Source organism: Tursiops truncatus, chromosome 6, assembly GCF_011762595.2.
Source record: "Tursiops truncatus isolate mTurTru1 chromosome 6, mTurTru1.mat.Y, whole genome shotgun sequence".
NCBI classification, from domain to species: Eukaryota; Metazoa; Chordata; class Mammalia; order Artiodactyla; family Delphinidae; genus Tursiops; species Tursiops truncatus.
In genome coordinates, this window is record NC_047039.1 from 6,345,588 (window position 1) to 6,369,411 (window position 23,824).

Here is a 23,824-nt window from a genome sequence, read left to right on the forward strand (position 1 = left end):
GGCATTGCCTGCTGCCTGCTGGGGCTTGGGTGGGGCAGAAGAGAGCGGAGGACACAATCGGGGTTCCTGTGCCTGGTCTAGGATGGCAGCAGTGACGCTGGAAAGAAGTGGGTTCAAGATGTGTGTTGATGGTAGAATCAGTAGGAATTGGTAATAGACTGAATATCAGGTGTGCTGATGAAGAGGCTCTAATGGAGGGGTCTACCTAAGAATCGAGTGCAGTGATAATTCATTGTTGCCAGGGGAAGGGGGAACGGAGTGAAAATTATTCCTAACGGTACGGGGTGAAAATTATTCCCAACGGTGGGAGTGGCTTGCCCTAAAAAGCTATCAAGTCTTTTTTTCTCTTGTCTCTAAAAAGAACCCAATTCAAGGTCCCACTCAAGAAGGACCACAGATCACTCTTTGGCAGCCCTGCCTCCTGACACAGTAAATAGCTGTGTCTAATGCTCCTGTGTCATTTCTGTGCTATATTTGCAAACTCTGAATGAACCGTGGCTGTTCTACCATGATTTACACCCTTATTTGGCAAACCACTGAGCTATAAAATTAAAAAATGAGAGACTACTTCCATGGTGTATGGTTTCACTCATCCCAGAATGACTCATAAATCATTTCAGGAACATTTAGCAGACCACGGCTGTATGGCTCAGTATTTTTAGGAGTGAAAGAGAAAATTCTATTTTAACTAACTCTTAAGGCTTAATTTTTAAATAAACAAAGGAACCAAGGCGCCCTCTAATGGCGGAATGATGTAATGCTCTAATTTGTAACGAACTATAACAGGATTTCAGTTAGAAATTATAGTAAATTCATAAGAAATTATGAACAGATTGTTTCATGAAGGCTTTATAATTTCTTAATGTTTGGCCATCAGTTTTGTCTCTTCTATGCACTACTTATACTGTATTCCATAAAGGCTTGTTATCTGTTGTTGAAGGGGTATTGGGGGTTTGTCTTTAAAAGTTATTTCAGCGTTTCTTTTTCTTAGGTCCCCAGCCATGGCTGGAGGATTATTCGCCATTGAACGAGACTTCTTCTTCGAGCTGGGTCTCTACGATCCAGGCCTCCAGATTTGGGGTGGTGAAAACTTTGAGATCTCATACAAGGTAACATTTCATTGAAACAAATGCAGTTTTCTAAGCACTTATGGATTCTTGTGACTTTCAGATAAGGCTGGTTTCTTTGGGGGGAAAAAGAACAAAAAACCTGTTTAATGCATTTCTCTAAATTATAAGGAAAGACTAACAAAAATATTTGCCTTTTGGGAAAAATAAGGCAAAAATGCAAGCTCCAAACTTACTACATACGTACTTGGCTCAGCTAAAAACGGAAGCCAGCGAGCTTCAGAAGTAAAAATACCTCCTCTCCTTCCCCTCCCGCCCCACCCCCAAAGGCTTTTCTGTACCTCGGAGCCTTTTGTGATAGGAGCCCTTGCGGGAATCAGCAGGTGTGGGGTTCCGTTTGACCATCCACTGCTGAAGCTCAGGACAGAGGTAGACCCCAGCAGTGATCGTGTGTCCTCACACTGACCCTGGAGCTGCCTTCCTGCGGTACCCACCCACCCGTGCCCCCCGCCACTTCCCGAAAGAAAGAAGTATTTTCCAGTGTGAGCTGAACACATAGGCGTTACCTCTTGTCTTAAATGTCCGGTGCTCAGCACTTTGAGGGACAGAAGAAGAGGAGCTCGGTCCTCGCTGTCAAGGAACTTACAGCCGATGAGAGATGAGAGTTATGCTTAAATTCGTAGTACGATCAGAAGGTAGACCGACATTCAGGTGGTGTGATTCAGAGGCCGCATCATGCTGGAGGATGTTTTCGAGGCAGAACGAGGAAGACGGGCCGAGCTAAGGTGGGGGTAGAACGGGGAAAGGCGCAGGGCGGGCATGGGGCCCACCGTCTGGCAGAAGCTGACAGTGTGAATCCGACGGGCGTCCAGAAGATGGCGTGGGCAGGGGCGCCAGGTCCACAGTGAGGAGAGCCTTCAGTGCTGAGCTGAGAGACTGTGGCTTAATCTGACAGGCAGTGGAGACCCATGGGAGAGACTAAGCCCGGGAGAGCACGACCCAGAGCTGCCCTTCAGCAGCCTAATCTCCTGCTATAAATAAGGGAGCCTGAGTAGAGGCAAGCGGAGGCGAAGGAGCCGCCGGTTAGGCGGTTATGGTAACAATCCCCCAGGTGGGAGGAGGCGTGTTAGCGCCGGGAGAGATGAAGTGCGCGTTAGGACGCAGGAGTCTGCGTGGCTGTGCAGGGGCTCAGGACGGGCCCCTGGGTGCCCTGTGCGCCTGTGTTCCCCAGCGGCCTCTTTGTTAGTATGTGAGCTTGAGAAACAAAAAGTTATCGTAGGATCTGTTTAGCTGGTGAATTCCCCGTAGACCCTGTGTCTAATTTAGATTTTAGGTTTATGTTTACAGGACAGATTGGGCGTTTGAGACAGCTGCCACGTGTGTCTTTCCTGACAGATCTGGCAGTGCGGTGGCAAGTTACTGTTTGTCCCTTGTTCCCGTGTCGGGCACATCTACCGTCTTGAGGGCTGGCAGGGGAACCCTCCGCCTGTCTATGTCGGGTCTTCTCCTACCCTAAAGGTGAGTCTTTCGGTTAAAACTGGGAAGGCTAGGGAGCTAACACGTATGTGCCACGTGGCCACGTAATGTCAGCTCACTGGCCAGGCGACATCTTTGAAGCAGTCACGCTGTTTCTCACTTTTCACTTAGACTAGGCTTATTCATGAAACTTCTTACTGTTTTCTAGGATTATTCCTTGTATCCCACTCTGATTAGAATTCCATTATTGAATGGTATTGAATGTTCTCCGTCAAGATAGCTCAGATTTTAGAAATCCACTCAATATTCTGTAATGACGTATATGGGAAAAGAATCTAAAAGAAAGAGTGGAAATATATGTATAACTGATTAACTTTGCTGTACACCTGAAAGTAGCACAACATTGTAAACCAACTATACTTCAGTAAAAATCTTTTTTTAAAAAATGATAACTCAGGGCTTCCCTGGTGGCGCAGTGGTTGAGAGTCCGCCTGCCGATGCAGGGGAGACGGGTTCGTGCCCCGGTCCGGGAAGATCCCACGTGCCGCGGAGCAACTGCGCCCGTGAGCCATGGCCACTGAGCCTGCGCGTCCGGAGCCTGTTGCTCCGCAACAGGAGAGGCCACAACAGTGAGAGACCCGCGTACCGCAAAAAAAAAAAAAAAAATGATAACTCAAATTTTTAAAACCTGACACCGTGTAGGAAAGTCGTTGAAAGGGAAATACCAACGTCTCTTAGTCACACGTGAGTGAAACACTATTTTTGTTTGGTTTTGGAAAAGTAAAGTAATTATAATAGAAGTTTGTGTAGTAAACAAAATCACATTTTTCAACAGTGCTTGCAAAAGGTGAATGAATAACTTTTGTCCCTCAAACCAGGACAGACCAGGAGAGCTTCACACAGAGGCCACAGCCCCAATGCTGGCAGGACGATGGCCTCTCTCTTTGATGGGGCAACTTAGAAGCCCTTTGTTTGTGCGGCTTTCATAGACTCTAAGAGCATATGACTGTGGTGTCTTTCATTTTCTGGAGCCCTTAACCAAGTCAAAAGCAGAAGGAAGTCTATTTTTGGCTACGGATGCAACTCAGGACCGTTCCCCAAAGCGAATAGATAACAGAAGCAGAGACTAGGCTTTAAGGATCAACACAGCCCTCTAACCGACCAAAATTTTTTAGAAGTGGCCAAACGGAGCCCCACTAGGACAGGGGACGAGATTTAAATCTCCGCAGTAAGACAGAGATAGCAGCCAGTTAACACTGGGCCCGACGGCGTTGCAGGAAGACAGCCGCCCTTGGAACCCGCCCCACAACCACAAAGAACTGTTGGAAAGTCAGGTCAGTTCAGGAAGGCCTGTGCTACAAGGAAATGGAAAAGAGACGAGAGGGAAACACTCAACACTGTCAGATTAACCAGCAAACGCAGGCTTCACCAGCGGCTTCTGTCCTCTGCTTCTGCGTGTCCCCTCCACCCTCCAGGGCTGTTTCTCCAGCCGGTGGTCTTCTCTGAGCTGCAGACCTTTACGGTCAGCTGTCTTAGAGAACACCTCTCTCTCTCTCTTTTTTTTTTTTTTTTTTTTTTTGGTGGCAACGCGTGGCACGCAGGATCTTAGTTCCCTGACCAGGGATCGAACCCGAGCCCTTGGCAGCGAAAGTGCGGAGTCCTAACCACCGGACCTCCAGGGAAGTCCCTAGAACCCTCCTCTTAGATGGCCCTCAGATGTTTCAGACTTGGCCTCTTCAGAGCGGAGCTTTTAACTTTACCTCAGAGGCGGCTCTCTACCCTCCGTCCCACCCCTCGGGCCACCTCCACTCCCTGCCCCGGTTATTCCCCTCAAATCTGAATCTGATGTCTGCTGCCTGCGAGGACCCTTCGGATGGCTGTCAGCTAATGGGTGACGTGCAAAGCCCTTGGAAACGATCAGTAGTATCACTAATAGCTCACACTTCGTGAGTGCTCAGTGTGTACAAATCTAAACACTTCGCACCGATTAACTTCTTAATTATCCTCATCTTAAAAGGAGGAAACCGAGGCAGCTTTTCTCTCAGTGAATCCTGCATTCCAGCTGTGGTGATAGACCTCTTTCAGGATGCCACATGCACCATGATCTATCATATATTTGCACTGCTCTTTGCCCCAGGTCCCAGTCCCTCCTGGCTGACCGCTCCTTCAGGACTGAGCCGTCCCCGCCTCTCCATCCCAAACAATTAAATGCTCCTCCTTTTTGTTGCCGTAACCTTATGCGTGTGCCCTTAATTCTTCATGTTCACGACTACCTGGAAGACACGGACTGTGTCTAACTTTGGGTGGATTTGCAAGAATTCAAAATATTTAGCAATAATGTTGTGTTCTTTTAGGAGGCTGCCGCTTAAAACTTTTTGAGCCCACGGGCTTTTGCAGAAACATGCCCACGGCCAGGCGTGCACCCTTTTGATAGTTATCTTGTAGCCAAGAGAAAATTTAATCAGAACACTAGATGTTCCTGCTCTGCGGCCAGCAGGCCAAACCCAGCCTTCTTCAGTAAATAAAGTTGTGTCGGAACCCAGCTCTGCCGTTCGTTCGCATGTTCCCTGTGCTGCTTTCTCACTGTAGCAGCAGAGGTGAGTAGTTGCAACAGAAACTGGATGGCCACCCAGCTGAAAAGACTGACTCCCGGGCCCTTCATAAAGTTTGCTGCCCTGTGATGTCCAAGCGCAAGGGCCTCGCTGGGTCTGTGCTGCGTCCATCGCATCGATTCACGCCTACGAGTGCTCACTCAGTGAAACAGTAGAAGTTAGATCCTTGTGAGTTCTCACACGTCAACTTACATGATTGTTCTTTAGTTGCTTTTCAAAATGCACCCCATGGGGAAAATATCCACTTAATTCTGGGCTACGGTGCAGTGGTTCAGGTACAGCTGTTACAAGATGGGCAGAGCCACTTTCAGAAATGTGTTTGTTGTTTGTCCCAGTGGTTTCTGATGGGAGACCCCTCCCCCTGCACGTGCCAGCAGCATGGTCCTGAGAGAGGAGATTGTTCAGGGGTCTGGGGGTGCCCGGTGCCAGCCAGCCTCTCTCACCAACCCTCTGCGCTCAGCTCCATCAGCAGGAAAGAATATATTATCTTAGGGCTTCCCTGGTGGCGCAGTGGTTGAGAGTCCGCCTGCCGATGCAGGGGACACGGGTTCGTGCCCCGGTCCGGGAGGATCCCACATGCCACGGAGCGGCTGGGCCTTAGCCATGGCCACTGAGCCTGTGCGTCTGGAGCCTCTGCTCTGCAGCGGGAGAGGCCACAACAGTGAGAGGCCCATGTACCGCAAAAAAAAAAAAAAAAAAAAAAGAATGTATTATCTTAGAGTATGGGACCTTCGGCACAGTGACACCAGATTGTGTGTCCGTCACTCTGGTTGAACACGCGTGACAGTGACATGTCAGAGTCACGAGCTCGCTTGCATTTGTAATTTGTAATTAAGTATCGGGTCCTATTGAAACAAATTTATCGTATGTTGGTCATATTTCATATGTCGAAGAGAGGCTGTTTATGACAATACAAATATTTTTGGTTTTTATAATGACGTTAATTTTCTTTTTCCCAGAATTACGTCAGAGTTGTAGAGGTGTGGTGGGATGAGTATAAAGACTACTTCTATGCCAGTCGCCCTGAATCAAAGGCATTACCATATGGGGATATATCAGAGCTGAAGAAATTTCGAGAAGATCACAACTGCAAAAGTTTCAAATGGTTCATGGAAGAAATAGCTTATGATATCACCTCACACTACCCTCTGCCGCCCAAAAATGTCGACTGGGGAGAAGTGAGTATCAGCCGGGGGTCAGATCTCAAAGTGTGTGTGTATGGAGACTGAGCTTGGGAGAAAGCAGAGCGAGACGGGAATGTTGGAGGAGAGAGAAGAATTCTTGGGGGAAACTTTGGTGAAAAGCTGTTAACCTCCCAGCCTTTCCACTGGATAGTTCCCCTGCACTGACCTCCCGCCCCAAGTCCCTCCTGCCTGCTCCACTCGGGACGCTGTCAGCTCCCTTCAGCTCCTGCCTTTCCCCACCCCTCGCCCGACTCCCTTCCTCGGCGACCTCCTACCCACCCTACACTGCCCATGTGGAGATTGCCCACAGTGAAAAGCCTTTCTATGCTTCCCCACTCCATCCCGAGACTCAGGCCTGCCATCTTGTCCTAACTCGGAATCACCGTCTGTCAGGGCCCCGGGGCCCTGCTCACCGCCGTGTCCCAGTGACCTACGCGGAGGCCCCATGTGCAGTAGGCACCCAGACAGTGAGGGTAACTGAAAACAGTGAAAACCAAAGGCCTTGATCTGTGTTGCTTTGTCTTTGTTTCTTCAAACTTGCCTCTATAGCCTCCTTTCTGAATGCACCCACTCTTGTGCCTTATCTGCTGCCCTGTAGGTGCATTAAACACCCCCATGAACTTTCAAGCCCACGAGACCTTGCTTAGTCATGTTTTCAGCAAATAGCGGTTGAGCGCCGCTAGACAGAAAATGTGACAAGCAAGGACCTTCTCCTCAGGGAGTGTGCATGCCAGTGGGACAGAGAGAGAAACAGAAAACAGAGTGTAGTGACAGGTGGTGGAAAAGGCTGTGAAGGAAATAGACAGCTGCTGTTTGAGGGGACTCAGGGACCCGGTAAGGGAGGCTTCTTGGAGGAGGTGACGGTGGGTCTGAGATCTGAACGATGAGCAGCCAGCGAATCAGAGAGCTGGGAAAGGGTGCTCCGAGGAAGGATGCCGGTGTGCCTGCCAGCTGTGAGCCGGGAAGGCTCTGCGTGTTTGATAAGCAGAAAAGAGGAGGTGAAATGAGGCGCAGGGGCAGATGAGGAGGGCAGCCGTCCTCCTGAGAGTGGGAGACCACAGGAGGGCTTTAAACAGAAAGGTGATGGGATTCCATTTATGCTGTGTTTCCAGTCACAGTGGGGCCTAAGAGTGGAAGCAAGGATGCGGGTTAGGAAGCAGTGGGGTAGTTCCAGGGAGAAGTGATGGTGGCTGGGACTGGGTGGTGACAGTGGAGGTGGTGGGACGCAGGCCCCGTCAGGGTGCTTAGTTCATCTGGAGGCAGCGCCCTGACCGGCAGGGCAGTGGAGGGTGTGGGCCAGCAGGACAGCTGGTTTGGTTTTATTTGAGTATCGGGTTGGGTGGCCGCCAGGGTGGGGAGGTTGGCAGAGGGGGCGGCTGGGGAGGGACCCGGAGGGACCAGGGGGGCACGAAGAGCCCAGCAGACACCCCACTGGGCCGTCCAGATCTCAGGCCCAGAAAGGAGGCCACATGTGCATCTAAAGACGTTTATTTGGATCCAACAGCAGGTAGATTGTTTCATGGGACAGAATGAGAAAAATACAGAGGAAAGAGGCCGGGTCTGTCCCTAAGGAGCCCCAGCACTTAGCGCTTGCACTTGCCCTCTCTCTCCCTCTCTCTCCCTTTCTCTCTCTCCCTTTCTCTCTCTCCCTCTCTCTCCCTCCCGCTCCCTCTCCCTCTCCCTCCCTCCCTCTCTCTCTCTCTCTCTCTCTCTCTTTCTCTTTCTCTCTCTCTCTCTCTCTTTCTCTTTCTCACTCTCTCTCTCCCCCCCCTCTCGCCCTCTCCCCCCACCCTCTCTCGCTCGCTCTCTCGCTCGCTCGCTCGCTCTCTCGCGCTCTCGCTCTCTCTGCACCTCTGTCTTAACTCCCAAGTAGACCAAAGCCCCTGGGAGTCGGGACCGCGATGTGCTTCTCTTTTGCTCTGGGGAACACCTCATTCGCACACGCCTTCTCCGTGGAAGGGATGAATTCTCTCCCTGAGCTTGCCCAGTAGAGGCTTCAGAGTCCACCCTGCACATGCTGAGGGCTCTCAAATGCCCCCCCACTTCAACCCAAATCTCTGTCCCAAAGCCCAGACTAGGGTGTGTGAGGCTGGACGCCCCCCTCACCCGCCAGCCACCGCCCCCCCCCCGCCCCGTGCTGATGCCTCAGGCCCCAAACTCCGGAGCTTTCTTTGACTGCTCTCCTCTCACACTCCACACCCAGTTCCAGAAACCGACCTTCCTCCCTCTGCTCTCAGCCACCACGTCTCCCACTGAGACGAGTCCTGCCTGCCCCCGCTTTGCTGTCAACACGGCCGCCGGGCCACTTCACTCCTCCAAGCCCCGCGAGGCGGCCCCGGGCACTCCTTGGTTGGGGGCAGAGCCCTTTCTGGGGGCCCTGCTGCCCCCGGCCTGCCCCGCTGCTACTCCCTGCCGCACTGCAGCCCGGCCGGCCTCCCCGCTCATCCTCCTCCCGCAGACCTGCATCCGCCTGCCCTTCCCTCCCCCTGTATGCTTTCCCTGGGGAAGCAGAGGGAGCGTCTGCAGGCACGGCCAGGCCTTCTGTGCACCTCCTGCCCCCCGAGACACTCCCATCCGCCAACTTGCTCATCTGTCTCTTCTCGGCTCTCACTTGTCACTTTCTAACGTGTCTGTTACGGTTTTGCTTATATTCGGCCTTCCCTCCTAGAGCGTAAGCTCCCTGGGGCGAGGATCCGATCCGTTCCGTGCACTGGCACATCAGAGCCCTCAGCATGCCTGACACAGCGCTCACGTAATAGTTGATGAATAAATAAAAGCATGAGCCAATGGACAGATGGAATGTTCCATCCTCCCTTTACAGTCTCCCCCTGAACACACGTTCGGTTTAACCCTCCCCACGCTGGCCCCTGCACCTCACAAGGCACTTCCGCACCCTCCCTGCAGCTTCCAGGGTGAACCCCTGCCCTGTCCTCTCCCGGGGCTGCCTCCAGCTCCGCCCACATCCTCTCTACAGACAGCAGAGCCTCCGACCCCGACTTGCTTCTCCTCTGAAGCTCTTACCTTCCTGGGTGCTCAGTCAGTGTTTGCCAACTGAAGGAATGAATAAAGCATTTTATCCAAATACAGTAGTAATTTATAATTGAGATATAAATCTATAATATTTCCAATAAGGAAAAAGTTGTGGGTTTTTTGGTTTTTGTTTTTTTACAAAATGTGCATTTCAAACATAGAAACGCGTGTTTGCTGCCCACCTGCGACATCCGTAGTCAGAGAGGAGCCTCACTGCCCAGGCCCTGGAGGCTGCTGCCAGCAGTGGGAGCCCTACCTCCCAAGTTCACTCTGGCCTAGACACGGGGGCCAGTGTCTGTGACCGCTATGGTCAGCTCCCTTTGCTCTATTTCCTTCTCATTCACATGAATGATCATGAATCTGAAATGGTACTAATGGTATCTTTGTATTTTTTTCTTCTGTGGTATTTTATCAAAATCTGGAGGCCAAGACCCTCAGTTGGAATGAGCTCATTCGTGTTGACTTCAAGACTTAAGTGATTTCAGAGATGACTGTAGCTCCGAGCTCCTCAAGGCCTGACAGGACAGTAGGGACCCGGTTAACTCGAAGCTCTCTGAAGCCACGTGAGAGCTTATTAGAGTCTAAACTGTCGCCTTCCCTGTGGTTCTTTGTTCATTTTTTTTAGATCAGAGGCTTTGAAACTGTGTACTGCATTGACAGCATGGGGAAGACAAACGGAGGCTTTGTTGAGCTGGGCCCCTGCCACAGGATGGGCGGGAATCAGGTAAACAGCCGGGCTTTGCGATTAATTCCGTCTGCACTGGAAGCAGCTGAGCTGACTGAGCCAGGGTTTAGCCTGGTTTTCCATTTGGTGATTGTGATTGTTTGGTAAAGTAAAACATTCTGTGAAAAACTGACAGTGCTAAAACGTTTACTTAAATGAGGGGATAAGAGCAGTACTGGTTTTCATGTAAACAACCAGAATCTAGAATTTATGTCCTATGTAGGAGATTAGAATATATTCTTGCATGAGTGTGTAACTATGTAAGCCTAGCTCCCTAACAGTCCACATCTTCCCCCCAGTAGGCTGGGATGCTATTGCCAATCATGTATATTTCACTAGTATATTCTCTTACTACCTTATGTGAGTATTTTTCTTGTCTCTGATTTACACTGTGAAACATTATCAGGTCTGTTTCCACATTTTCATTTTCTTACATCGTTGGTACGAAATTCCTATGTTAGTGACCCATTCTGTATCTAAGAGGCTAGAGAACGTAATCCTTTAAGAGTTAGAAGGGGTCTTTACTACCATCAAAATGAATAATTCCTGTGTTTGGACTTACAGTTCTGAACACACAGAAACATGGTAGAGAAATAGCATAGTCATTGAGTTTAATTATAGGAGTTAAGTTTCTTTCTCTCTTTCTTTTTCTTTAATAGCTTTTCCGAATCAACGAAGCGAATCAACTCATGCAGTATGACCAGTGTTTGACGAAGGGTCCTGATGGATCCAAAATTATGATTACACACTGTAATCTGAATGAATTTAAGGAATGGCAGTACTTCAAGGTATTCTGGGTTTCAGTTCTGAAATACATGCAATTTCATTTTAATAACACCTACTGTGTGGAATTTAGACATATAAACCTTAAAACCTGCATTCACACTGACTTGCATGTCCGTCTCACTCACTCATTTGTTTTCCTGAGCACTAGTGACTCATTGTTCCATACTGAAGCATCGCTTTTATCCTCTGGTGTAGTATTGTCATGGAAGGAGGCCACCTGGAGTCCATGCAGACCCACTGCTAACTTATCAACACAGGAAAACCAGTGTTCCCTGAGGCAGTCATCACCATTGTTCTAATATCAAAGTCGATCTTTTTAATCCAAAAGAGTCATTCATTAAAATTACCTATATAATGTGTAAGTATACCTATGTATGACACATAGAAAACGTTGCATTTATTTTTGCACTTTATTTTATTAACTTTTAAAATATTGCTGCCTGTTGTCCAGCAGGTGGGGATAGAGACGAACAAATAACATGTTGGACTCAAGGCCTTCAAAGCTTCTCATCATGGCTGCTTGCTAAATGCAACAGGATATGTGTTGCCTGTTGCTTGTTTTAAAGGTCATGTTTAGTTTTTTTTGTGTGTGTGTTTTTTGCGGTATGCGGGCCTCTCACTGCTGCGGCCTCTCCCGTTGCGGAGCACAGGCTCCGGACGCGCAGGCTCAGCGGCCATGGCTCATGGGCCCAGCCGCTCCGCGGCATGTAGGATCTTCCCGGACCGGGGCACGAACCTGTGTCCCCTGCATCAGCAGGTGGACTCTCAACCACTGCGCAAGCCCCATGTTTAGATTTTCACTTGAGTCTGTGGGAGCAGTTTTTCTGTTTCAGCTGTGAATATTCAGAGTTCTGTGCCAGGTTGAGGATTCCAACATAATAATGGTTTTCTGAATAATTTTCAAAGTCTAGACTTGGCTAAAATGAATCAATTTATTATGAAACAAAAAGTTGGGGAGGCTGCCCCAGACTGAAGAAACTGGCAGCCCTGAACTTTCTTTACGCATCTTGTATTCGTTGTCACGTCCTTCCTGTCAGCAAACGCTTGTTTGCCACATAGTGATATGACCCAGCTGAATATTCCCAGTTATCATTGTGCATAATTACTATGAAGTGGTAAGTATGTGTCAGTTGCTGATATCTTTCTTATAACAAGTTAGGAAGGAGAAGATTAACATAAACCCCAGAGAAGAGAACATTTATTTACACAAAGAAAGATGAATAATAGCAATGAAGGCTAGGGGTGAGTAAGGACAATATTAGTAAACTAGTAAAAGAAGGTTAGCAGATGCAAAACGACACAAGAAGCAGTGGATAAGAATGGAATGTACATATTTTAGATATTTTAAAGGGCAAAGCACTGAATATCCGTTTGTGCATCAGACATTACTAAATATTCACTGGGGCCCTTCAAAAAATATCTAAAGCCCATCATACTATAATGGCAGAGAAGGAAAAAAATGCAGAAGTAAAAATAAGCAAAATGCCATAGGACAGCAAAAGAGATTAATAGGAGGAGTTATTTCTGATGAGTTTCATGTAGGGAGTATCACTGCACCAGGTCTTGAGGTATAAAAAGGCTTTTCATGGAGAATAAATGAGAAAACGGGTGAGCAGAGGCGTGGCATCAAAGTGTAGAGAATTCTAGGAACTGCGTTTGCTCTGGTTCCCTAAGTTGTTCTCCATGGGAAAGAGCGTGGAACTTTGTTTTGTGGGCTTTAGGGAGTGACTGACATTAGTTAAGGATCACAGTGATAGGAAACAGTGGATACTTTTAGGAAAATAATTCTGGAAATATTGTCAAGTATGGACTGGTGAACAGGAGGCTAGCTTGGTCAGTGGTTCCCACTCTGCCCCGTCTGTGGACCCCCTTTACATCCTTACAAACCACTGACACGCTCCCCAGACAGATTTGTTATAGAGGTTACAGCTAACGGTATTTCCTAAGTTGGGAATTAAACCTGAGAATTGTTGTATTTATGTATGTATTCACGTAAATGTAACAATCATAACCATATTACACGTTAATATAAATAACACTTTTATAATCCCCACAAAAGTGAGAAGAGTGGCATTGTTTTATAGTTTCACAAATGCCTTTAATGTCTGGTTTAATAGATTCTTACTCTGCTTCTGCGTTTAGTTTGATGCGATATGTTGTTTTAGTTGCGTATTTGAGGAAAATCCGGCCTCACATAGACGTGCAGTTGGAAAACGAGGGGTAATTTAATAGCCTTTTCAGATAATTGAGGCTGTTCTTCAGTGCTACACAAGTGTGTAAGTGGTAGTTTCTTAAAAGCTTTGCAGTGTAGAATCTGAACTCCTATCAGTGAACATTTTGTTCTTTGTTGCGTTAAACCCACTGGTCTGTCTCACACTGGAGTGGATCTTTTGTAACATCACACATTCGCTGCTCATTCGGAAAACAGTGGCTCACTAGGTCATGTAAATCTTCCAAACGATGGCACATTTCATCATACAATGCCAAATAAATCACAAATATAACCACCGATTTCATCAGAAAAGTCTTTAAGTCTTGTGCAGCTGTCAAGTTCACGGTAATGGATACAAGTTTCCTACAACTCGAATTTTTGCTTGAAAACTCAAATTTTATCAATGGCAACAGACACTGTCAGCATTATATTTTTTCCTTGAAGTGATGGGCTCACTTTATTTTCTGGAAAATGGCTACCCAGTCCCAAGTTTGCATAATTGTAATCTGCCTGCAGGTTGTCCTTTCAAGTCAGAATGACATCCCACGAGAGAAGGAGCTCGTTCAACCCTCGGGTCCCGACAACTGCTCATGTGCTGTCCACTCTTCCCATACTATCTCATAGGGTCAAGATTTAATAAAACTAATACGTGGACACCAGGGGGGAAAGGGAGGGGGGTGAACTGGGAGATTAGGATTGACATATATACACCGCTGAGTATGGAGGAGATATCTAGTGAGAGCCTGCCGTACAGCGCAGGGAACTCTACTCGGTGCTCTGTGGTGACCTGGATGGATGGGAGGGAAATCCAGAAGGGAGGGGATATGTGTATACATATGTCTGATTCACTTCTCTGTGCAGTAGGAGCTAGCACAACACTGTGAAGCGCAACTATACCCCAATTAAAAAAATAATAAGTATTTCAAAAATTAATTAATTAAAAAATTAAAAATAGGAGATGATCTACATCCCAGGGCCATTCATTTTGAGGATTAAATGAATTAATACACCTCGAGCATCTGGTATGCGTCTACCCGGCATAGAGCAAGTGCTCAATAAATGTTAAACGTTATTATCATTAAAAAAAAAAAACTAATACGTTTTTACTGCTTTGTCAAGGGCGTTCTCAAGTGAAACTGGCTTTTTTTTCTTTTTTAATTGTGAGTGTTCGTCCATGGAGAACATGACTGTGTGATTGATGCTACGGCCCCAGCACGTTCACCCAGCATGGCTTTTGCGCCATCAGTATAAATGTCCATACGATGAAGAAGGCAGATGGGGCTCTGTGTATTATTATGAAATCGTTTCGACCTTACAGACCCAATCTTAGCTAGTCTGACGACCACACTCTGAACAGCCCTGAGCTGTACTGAAGGAACCTCTAGCAGGTGACCAGGGCTCGACCAAGGCAAGGGCGGTGGGGAGGGGAAAGGATGCACGCCCAAGCCACTGCAGATGTCCGTCCTCAGCCAGCGACTTGGAGGAAAGAAGGAGGGAAATGCAGCCTGAGCTGTGCTGTCCTGAGCACGGGAAAGCTGGTATCGTCATTAGTAGGATAGGAGCTAGAGGAGCAGGTTTGGAGGGGAAGATGATGAATTTAAGTTTGTATGTATTGAATTGGAGGTACCAGCAGTACATCATGACTGAACAATAACAGGATGTGGAAGACTGACGATCAAGAGAAACACAGACTCTGGGGTGTGCCTGGTTCATGCCTGCCCAATTCGCTTGAATAGTCTTCTTACGAAAGCCAGGCTGTGACTTTGTCTAATGTCAGTGATATCACACAGTGCAAATGTAACACTGTGTTTCCCTGTGTCTTCCAGAACCTGCACAGACTGACTCACATTCCTTCCAGAAAGTGCTTGGATCGCTCGGAGGTCCTCCATCAAGTGTTCATCTCCGACTGCGACTCCAGCAAAATGACTCAAAAGTGGGAAATAAATAACATCCATAGTGTTTAGAAGGAATGAAAGAAACCAGTAACCTACCTACTGACACGTAAATTTATACAGGACTGAAAACCTCCTGAAACCTGCTGCAACTACAGCTCCAAACCCAGAGGCTCTTGAGGAGTCTGAGGACATTGATAAACTGTGATTTTACGATAACATTATCATCTGCAGTTACTGTTTACAAAACTGCTTTTACCTTAAACTTTGTAGATGTTTACATCTTTTTTTTGTTTTGTTTTAAGATGATGTTGGTAATCTGTGCATTTAGCTCTGTTTTATTTAGAACAGAGTAAAAAGCATTGTTGTCTTCTTTGGGATTACACTCAGGGGTCTGAAAGGCAGTTTGATTGTTGTTTTTTGTTTTTTTTTTTAACACACTTGAAAAAAGGTTGGAGTAACCAGATCGTCATATGTAACTTGGTGATTATCAACCTGTTGTATCTTTATTTAATTTTACATCTTTTTGAAGCACTGCCACAGGTTATTAGCCAAGGTGGCCTTCCTTCACAGTCATGCTGCTTTTTTGAAAGGTGAATTTCAACACATTTAGTGCCTCTTTTCATTTCTTGGTATATTTCAAGAGCTTTTGATGCAATTTGTAGGATATTAATGATGGAATTGTCACCTGTCTGAGGAGTACTTTTACCACTCAGAACTGAATTAATGTGCTACCATTTGCTCTGAAATTGAACGTTGTATTGCTTGAAAAAAGAAATGACAAGATGGAACATCCAGAGCTATTCCGTAGGGTTTGAAGATTGTACGGCATTAACTCCCCTATTTGCTGGCATTCCCAGTGTCCTCTATCAGTACCAACTCCTAAGGCAGCAGGGGGTCTGCTAACTAGAGAAAAATGTCCCCTGACATTGGGGATTGACTTTTCCCCATTCCCTGTCACCATAGAAAACTATAGATAACTCTCAGTTTTGAAACCTTGAAGAGGGGGTAACAAAAACAACAAAACACCACTGTAAACACATCAAAGGTTTGTTCTGACCGAGGTGAGAATTTCCAAACCCTTGTTGGATTAAGCCTTACAAGACTACTGTGTGTTACAACGTAAGCTGTGCAATTTATGAAGCCAAGGGTGAGTAGACGTTTCATTTATATCTTCATGAAATTCCCTGCACAGTTTTTAAATTTTAAAAAAGCTATTTAAAACTATAGTTCATTAACAAATATGAATTCTGTTAGATTATGTTAGTTCCCTAGTGTTTCTTAATTTTTTTGAAAGCATATTTCTATTAGTATTTTTCCAGTGAAAAGAAGACTTGTTTGAATTTACACATTTATTAAGATAGTACCTACTAGAAGAAAACCAAATACTGCAAGTGGTCAATTGATTTTAATTGCTAAATAATCTTTTATTACCTACAAGGTTAAAATGCTATGTCGAATGCAAAACAAATTTTTTTAAAAGTGATGAGGTAGGGAATGGCAAGTAAACTAAGATTTTTGATCCTGTAATCATATCAATGAAAGGAATTCACAAACTACTACCAGAGGGAAATATATTTAATTAAAGCCTAAAAAAGAAAAGGGAAAAAACCCTACATTTGTTTAAAAGAAAAGCCTACAGATTTGTTTCTTCCAAGCCTAGCTCTTAAATTCATAGAGTCAAAGTTCAACATCCTAAACAGAGTTTTATTTATAATTTTTGAATTGCCAATTTGTATTTTGCTACTGATCTCTGATCAACCATTTGAACTTTCATTCATCTCTAGGGATGTTTAAAAAGGAATACATTTATATGATTATATAACTGCAAAATAAATCAACTATAAATAAGAAACTAAGAGAATTGGTACTTTAATTACTTGCGTGTTTGCAAAAAGGCTCCATTTTCTTTGTTGAGTAGATTATAACCTTGTTAACTATGCATAGGCCTAAGAAAGGTGGCACATAAACTGTGCATGTAAATTTTAAATGGGTATTTTGTGCAATTCGTTAAGATACTCTATAAAAAATGATTCTATATATTGAAATCAGAAACCTTACCAAACACGAAAACACATCAGAAGCTGCTGCCATAATGACTTTTCTACTGTAGGCTGCTTTGGAAATAATTCCCGTATCCTTGCTTTGTAAGTTGATAATATCACTATGCATTTCTACACATTTTATAAATTTGATTTATGCAGATTTTGATACACTGTATGTTTCTGTAGAAATTGTATAAATATTCAAAATTTTATTAGGGATACATTTGAGAAGTTTATGTATATCTTAATTCTGGGTTGCTTGTTTTTTAGGTGAGAAAAAAATAAAATACTGTATTTTAATCCATGGGTTTTTTAGTACTTGCAATCATTTCTGTATCTAAACACCACAGGTTTGAAATAATTACTTGATTTTATTGTTTACAAGATACACTAATATAATAGTTAAAATATCATAGACCACAGTTATATGTTGAGTATGTGCTTGAGTGTTGGTTAGAATTCTGCTTAGAGTGTGTTTAGAGTACTCAGAGCTTACCTATCTAAGAAGGAAATATAAAGGCTTATTTTTGACCCTGGTTGCCTATGTATAGAAAATTTTTAAAAATCACTTACCAGGGCTTCCCTGGTGGCGCAGTGGTTGAGAGTCCACCTGCCGATGCAGGGGACGCGGGTTCGTGACCCGGTCCGGGAGGATCCCACATGCCACGGAGCGGCTGGGCCCGTGAGCCATGGCCGCTGAGCCTGCGCGTCCGGAGCCTGTGCTCCGCAACGGGAGAGGCCACAACAGTGAGAGGCCTGCGTACCGCAAAAACAAAAAAACAGACAAAAAATCACTTACCAATTACGAAAAACAACCCAGCAACGTATATTTTCCTTGGCAGTGTATTTACTATATCATTGCCCTTTGAAAGCAAAAATTTAAGTCAAAATTCTTTACAACCTGATAGATCAAGTGAGTAGAAAGAAGGGAAGCCTACCAACATGAAGTGAGAACCGGGCTGTAGGACCTTATAGCAAAACCCACGACATCTCAGGAGAAGGTACTATGGCTGCCAGCTTTCCAGAGAGGGGCCATGTTGGTCTGGGAAGCTCGGCTGTTGTCATGGCTTCATTTCTCAGCTGCTGTGCCTGAGAAACGTGGAAAAGTGACAGAACACCAGACTGAAGTGAATGGGGGCTCATTTATCTCCTAAGAGATAGCCTTTCACAGGGATCTGGGAATATGTTTCATCATTTCTGGACAGACTGTAATTGGGGGAAAAAAGCCACTTAAAATTCAGTGGAGAACATGACAAGTACCTGACCTGAGCCAGAGGGCTAATAGGCCAGTAATTGGGTATATGAATATTAATCCATGAGAAAGCACTTTTAGAAGTACCGAGCACTATGAGAATGCATATTATTCATTAGAATCTGTTGCCAAAAAATGGACAAAAGTCAGAATGATTTGGGGGGGACCACTGTCCCTGGGAGTAGAGATTAACAGAAGGGCTGTTTCTAAACTAAATTCGATAATTCCTTTGCCAATCTCCTTTTTAAGATTTTGAGGACTTCCCCAGCGGTCCAGTGGTTAAGGCTCTGCGCTTCCAATGCAGGGGGTGTGGGTTCGATCCCTCGTTGGGGAACTAAGATCCCACATGCTGTGCGGTGCGGCCCAAAAAAAAAAACTTTTTTTAAAAAAAAATTTATTTTACTTTTGGCTGTGTTGGGTCTTCGTTTCTGTGCGAGGGCTTTCTCTAGTTGTGGCAAGCGGGGGCCACTCACTATCGCGGCCTCTCTTGCGGAGCACAGGCTCCAGACGCACAGGCTCAGTAGTTGTGGCTCACGGGCCTAGTTGCTCCACGGCATGTGGGATCCTCCCAGACCAGGGCACGAACCCGTGTCCCCTGCATTAGCAGGCAGATTCTCAACCACTGTGCCACCAGGGAAGCCACCCCCACAAAAAAAGCTTATTAAAAAAAAAAAAAAGTTTGAAATGCCCATAACTGTGGTAGGTGGGTTTTGGTTTTGTAAGTGGATCAGGCCTTGGGCCCACGTCTGAGCAGAGGTGGCATAAGGGTGCCTTAATTTTCATAACAGAATGATATTACAATCTGCTCATCTGAATAGTACAGTATGGTGCACTTGTCTGCATTCGAATCCCTGTTCCATTACAAATTACCTGTGTGACCCTGGCAAGTTATTGATGCGTCTCTCTATGCCTCAGTTTCCCCATTTGTAAAAGGGGGGAAATAATAGTCCTGTTTTATAGGATTTTTATTAGGCTTGTATGGGTTAACATACATGCAGTGCTTAGAATAGTTTCCTGCATATAATCAGGGTAATATAAATGGTAGCTATTGTTACCTGGTTTCAAAGTCTTAAAGTCGGTCTTTAATCAGAACTAAGACAGCTACACTGCAGACCCTCTATAAAGGCTATGTGTGTATGTACCTGTTTCATATGTGAGATATCATTACCTCCACTTTGCAAGTGAAGAATTTAAGCTCATAAGTTAAGCTTATACACTGGGGGTGAAATGGTTATCCATAAGAGAATAAGTTGTTATCTCTACCTCACACCATTCAATGTGTAGAACGTAGTTTTCAGTGGTCGAATTTATAATTTAACCCTTGGATAGAACTAAGTGCATCTGGAAGAATGTCTAAGAACATTCTTTAAATTATGTTTAAATGAAATTTCTCTTGGGCTTTTGATATGAGCAAATAAACTCCAGCTGTCTTAATGATTAAATGCCCAAAACAAAACTAAAACTTTCAGTAGAAAATAGAGATGAATAGACTTCCTCATCTGGCCATAGCATAGTAATTGTTACTGTCCTAAACAGAATGCTGCTGTCCTAACAGCTATAAAACAGGACAAAATATATGCAGCAGCTGTTTTTAGGAATTGGGTGACAGGCAAAGCAGACTGTGATAACTTGAGAGAAAGGAAGCACACAGGGTGAACCCCAGTTCAGCATGTCTGCCTGCCTGGAGAACTTTTCCCACCACGGTACAGGAAAGGAGCTCCAACCCTGGTGATTCAGCCGAGCTGAAGAGGCTGCAGAGACAGCTGGAATTGACAGGGCAGGTCACTGGAGGGGGCTGCACTTGAACACCAGGAGACGTGTACAGCAATTTTTATAGCACTACCATTTATAACAGCAAAAGCTCCAGGAACAACCTAATGACCCATCAGCATGAGAATGGATCATTTGTGGTATAATCACATGACGGAATGTTACAAGGCAGTGAACGTGAATGAACCAGTTAAAAACAAGCCAGTAGGGTAGTGTTGAGTGAAAAGGGCAATTCCCAGAAGACTTCATTCAACAAATACGTTTTGTAAAACCAAAAGCAACTAAAACATACAGTAAGTCACACATTTATATGTGATCAAATATACGTGGATAAAATGTGATTGAATAAAAGGTTAACTTACAGTTACCAGACAAGAAAGGGAAGAGGGGAGAGGAGACAAATTAGGGGTATGGGATTAACAAACTACTAGATGTAAAAATAGATAAGCAACAAGGATTTACTGTATAGCACAAATTATACCCAATTTCTTGTAATAACCTATAATAGAGTATGATCTGCAAAAAAACTGAATCACTATGCTATACACCTGAAATTAACACAATACTGTAAATCAACTATACTTCAATTAAAAAAAGGTTAAATAACTTGTCCAAATTCCCAAATTTAGTATTGGAGTCAAGGACATAACTCCAGTACTCAGTATCCCCAGAGCCCTGTGGGAGGAATGTCTATTGTACTTTCCACATAACTAGTTTTCCTCTCCACCTAAACTGTTAAGAATCTCAGAAGTGAATGTGGTACTTTTATCATAGCAAGTATATTATTAACACATACATATTGTTATGCATACTTTTAGCTAATATTTATTATTTACTATTTCTTGCCACTAGGATGTCTTAGATGTATTGTCTCATTTAATGCTCAAAAAAAAAATTCTGATTTTAACACCTGAGGAAACTGAAAGGTTACACATGAGGTCTGACTTTACCAAACTGATAAGAAACAGCCCTATTCATACTGATCTGATTCCCAGTGTAAACTCATCAGCTCACTCTTAATTTCTTTCATAACTTCGTTTTTCCTTTTGTATGTATTTTATATAGTTTGTTCTTTGTATAAGCCATCTCACCTTTATTGCAAAAATGTAGAGAATCAAAGAATAACACATGAATCTATGAATTACAATTTTGCTTTCTCTTTACCTACTGCCCTAGGGCACTGTCCTCGTTGATTGCTATGTCTTCCTGAAGAAAGGAGACTGGACCAGTTCTGAAATTTGATACTACATACTGCTTAAAAGTTTTGTTTTTTTTCCTTTTAATATGACACTAATCGTGCTCCTGAGCCACTATTCTATAGACATGTTAACTCCCAGGATGAGGCTAAGAGAGGTCTGCGCTAAGTCCTGAAGAACAAAGGTTCAGGAGCCCAATATTCCATTAAGACCTCAGAGACAATGTCTATATTTACCTTTACAACAGGTTAAGAAGTTAGATGAGTTTCCAGTCAGGGCGAGAAGCGCTTCTAGACAACTAGGAAAATAATGCTTAGCGGGGAGGCCTGTACTTATACTTTTACCAACAGCCGTAACTCAAGTAAATGTTATTAATAATCCTACATTTACCTACACTAATTTATAGAAGTGGCAAACTGGTGACCCTTGACAGAATCTTACCTACAGACATGTTTTCTTTGAGCCTGACATTTGAATTCATTGCCAATATTTACAATTCAGATTTCACATTTTTTAAATATCTAGAATTCTGGTTCCACTTGAAAATTGGGGAGATTTGGGAATCCTAGACCCACATTTCCATCCAGCAACAGGACTGAGCTAAACAATGGCTGTCCCCTTCATCCTGGGCATTTATGTTTACAAATGTTTATACAATAGTTACTCTTTCTGGCACGAAGTGTACAAAAATGGCTTATTTCTAGAGAGAGATGTTTTATTTTTAAAAGGACTGGATCTTATGCATCGGCAAAACAGGCCCTTTAGCTTTCTTCTTGCTATTCCCCAAGAAATAAAATCATTACTGCTTTGTAAACATTTTTAGTGGCATACGTAGTAATAGAAAGTCAGCTTTAAGATAAGGCTATGTTTGGCTAAGACAAACTTATGGTTTAGTACTTACAGTAAATGATGCTGTTAAAAGAGCAAAACACAAAAAGGCATACTGTCCCATACTGAGCAAGTTTGCAAGTTACATAAGGGACCGCAGGATCTTCTAACACAGCTTTTATAGATTAAAAGACCAAAAGTAGTGGCTACCATCTGGAAAGAAATTTGAGACCCTACTTCAGTTCTTGCACCAAAATAAATTACAGAAGGATCAAAGATTTAAGTAATAAAAAGTAAGAAAGCAAAGACAATTTTTATAATCTTTGAGTGGGAAAGGCCTCCCAAGGCCACTAGGGAATAAATTTGCCTACATAAAAACAAATCTTTGCATGAAGACAAGCATCATAAAGTCAAAAGACAACATAGAAAAAAATATTTACAATGCAGGTCACAAAGGGTCATTTTCCTTATTTCCCACAAATTACTAATAAGACCAATGAGACAGAAGACCACGGGAAACACTAATGGCTCTTTAACATAAAAATATGCTGAATTCATAATAGGAGGAACCATTTTTTATATATCAGAATAGCAAAGATTATGAAGTTTGAGAATGATAATGTTGCTGAGATGAGGAAATAGACATTCATTGCTGTGCAGTACACATTAGTAAAACTTCTGAGAGCGAGCAGTTTCTGCCATATACCAAGTACAGGTTTTAGCTATTATAATTAGCACAACTTTAAATGCACAAACTTTTGAACTTTTTGAAATCATACAAGGATATTCATGGCAATGTTGTTCTTAAAGCAAAAAAAACCACAACCATAAGTATCTTTAAGGAACTGGTTACATTGTGATCTATTCAATGGGCTACTATGCAGATGGCTATTGAAGTGAAATGTGGCAGCTCTGTTGTGCTAAGAATCTAAAATGATGAGAATTAAGGGGCAGAACAACATATATAATAAGCTTCCTTTTGTGCAACATTGATATATATGCACATATGACTGTTGTGCTTCAGTCTCTCTTGAAGGGTCAATTATTACATTACTGGAGTCGCCCCCTGGGAGAACCTGGTGGTTGGAAATCAATGTTGTAAACTACCCACTATATAGCCCTTTTACATTTTTTACCATCAAGATATGACTTATTTTTAAAAAGAAAAGGGGGGGCAGGCGGTTTTCATAAACACATCCCCAAGTACTGGCTGGACTGGGATAGAACCTGATTCTTACCCCCATTTCAGAGCTTTCCAACATAACCATTCCTTGAAGTCATTTACTCCTGAAAACAAGGGTATTTTAAATTTTGATCCACACTTAGAGAAAATATCAAATATGAGGACTCATCTCAAATGCTGAGATTATGGAACAACTCTTGATTTTAAAAGAATGAGTCACTCTTAGACATTTAAACTATATTTCATTTAAAGAACAGAATGAAAGCAAACACAAAAACTCCCAAAAAGAAAGGTGACAAGGAACCAGATAGGTCTGCTTCATGGGTCTAATTTACAGATATAGAAATCCTTAAGAAACAGACTCTATTTCAATTTTAAAAACTCCTATTTAGTATCTTTTCTATGCATTAAGTACTGTTGTAAATACTTAACATTCTCATTTAATCATTAAAACACTGCGAAGTAGGTACTGACACCCTACACAGATAAGGAGAAATAAGCCCAGAGGTAAAGTCCATACAGCTAGCATTTGGTACAGCTGGGGAACTGGGATCCAGACCTAGGCGT

General features: G+C 44.0%; 1 protein-coding gene across 5 annotated transcripts in view; it reads left to right on the top strand.

Annotated features, from left to right (window-relative positions):
* Positions 1-17,332, top strand: part of GALNT7 (polypeptide N-acetylgalactosaminyltransferase 7) — a 117,598-nt gene extending 100,266 nt beyond the window's left edge. For 4 of the 5 annotated variants that reach the window (XM_073805750.1, XM_019932352.3, XM_019932351.3 and 1 more), the window contains 6 exons: positions 992-1,109; positions 2,463-2,585; positions 6,115-6,333; positions 9,995-10,093; positions 10,753-10,881; positions 14,918-17,332. In XM_073805750.1, the coding sequence (XP_073661851.1) occupies positions 992-1,109; positions 2,463-2,585; positions 6,115-6,333; positions 9,995-10,093; positions 10,753-10,881; positions 14,918-15,055 (826 nt within the window). In that variant the 3' untranslated portion in view covers positions 15,056-17,332. Of the gene's footprint in view, positions 1-991; positions 1,110-2,462; positions 2,586-6,114; positions 6,334-9,994; positions 10,094-10,752; positions 10,882-11,074; positions 11,238-14,917 lie in introns of all 5 variants that reach the window. The other variant, XR_002175832.3, reaches the window with a different exon arrangement.
* The last annotated feature ends 6,492 nt before the right edge of the window (positions 17,333-23,824 follow it).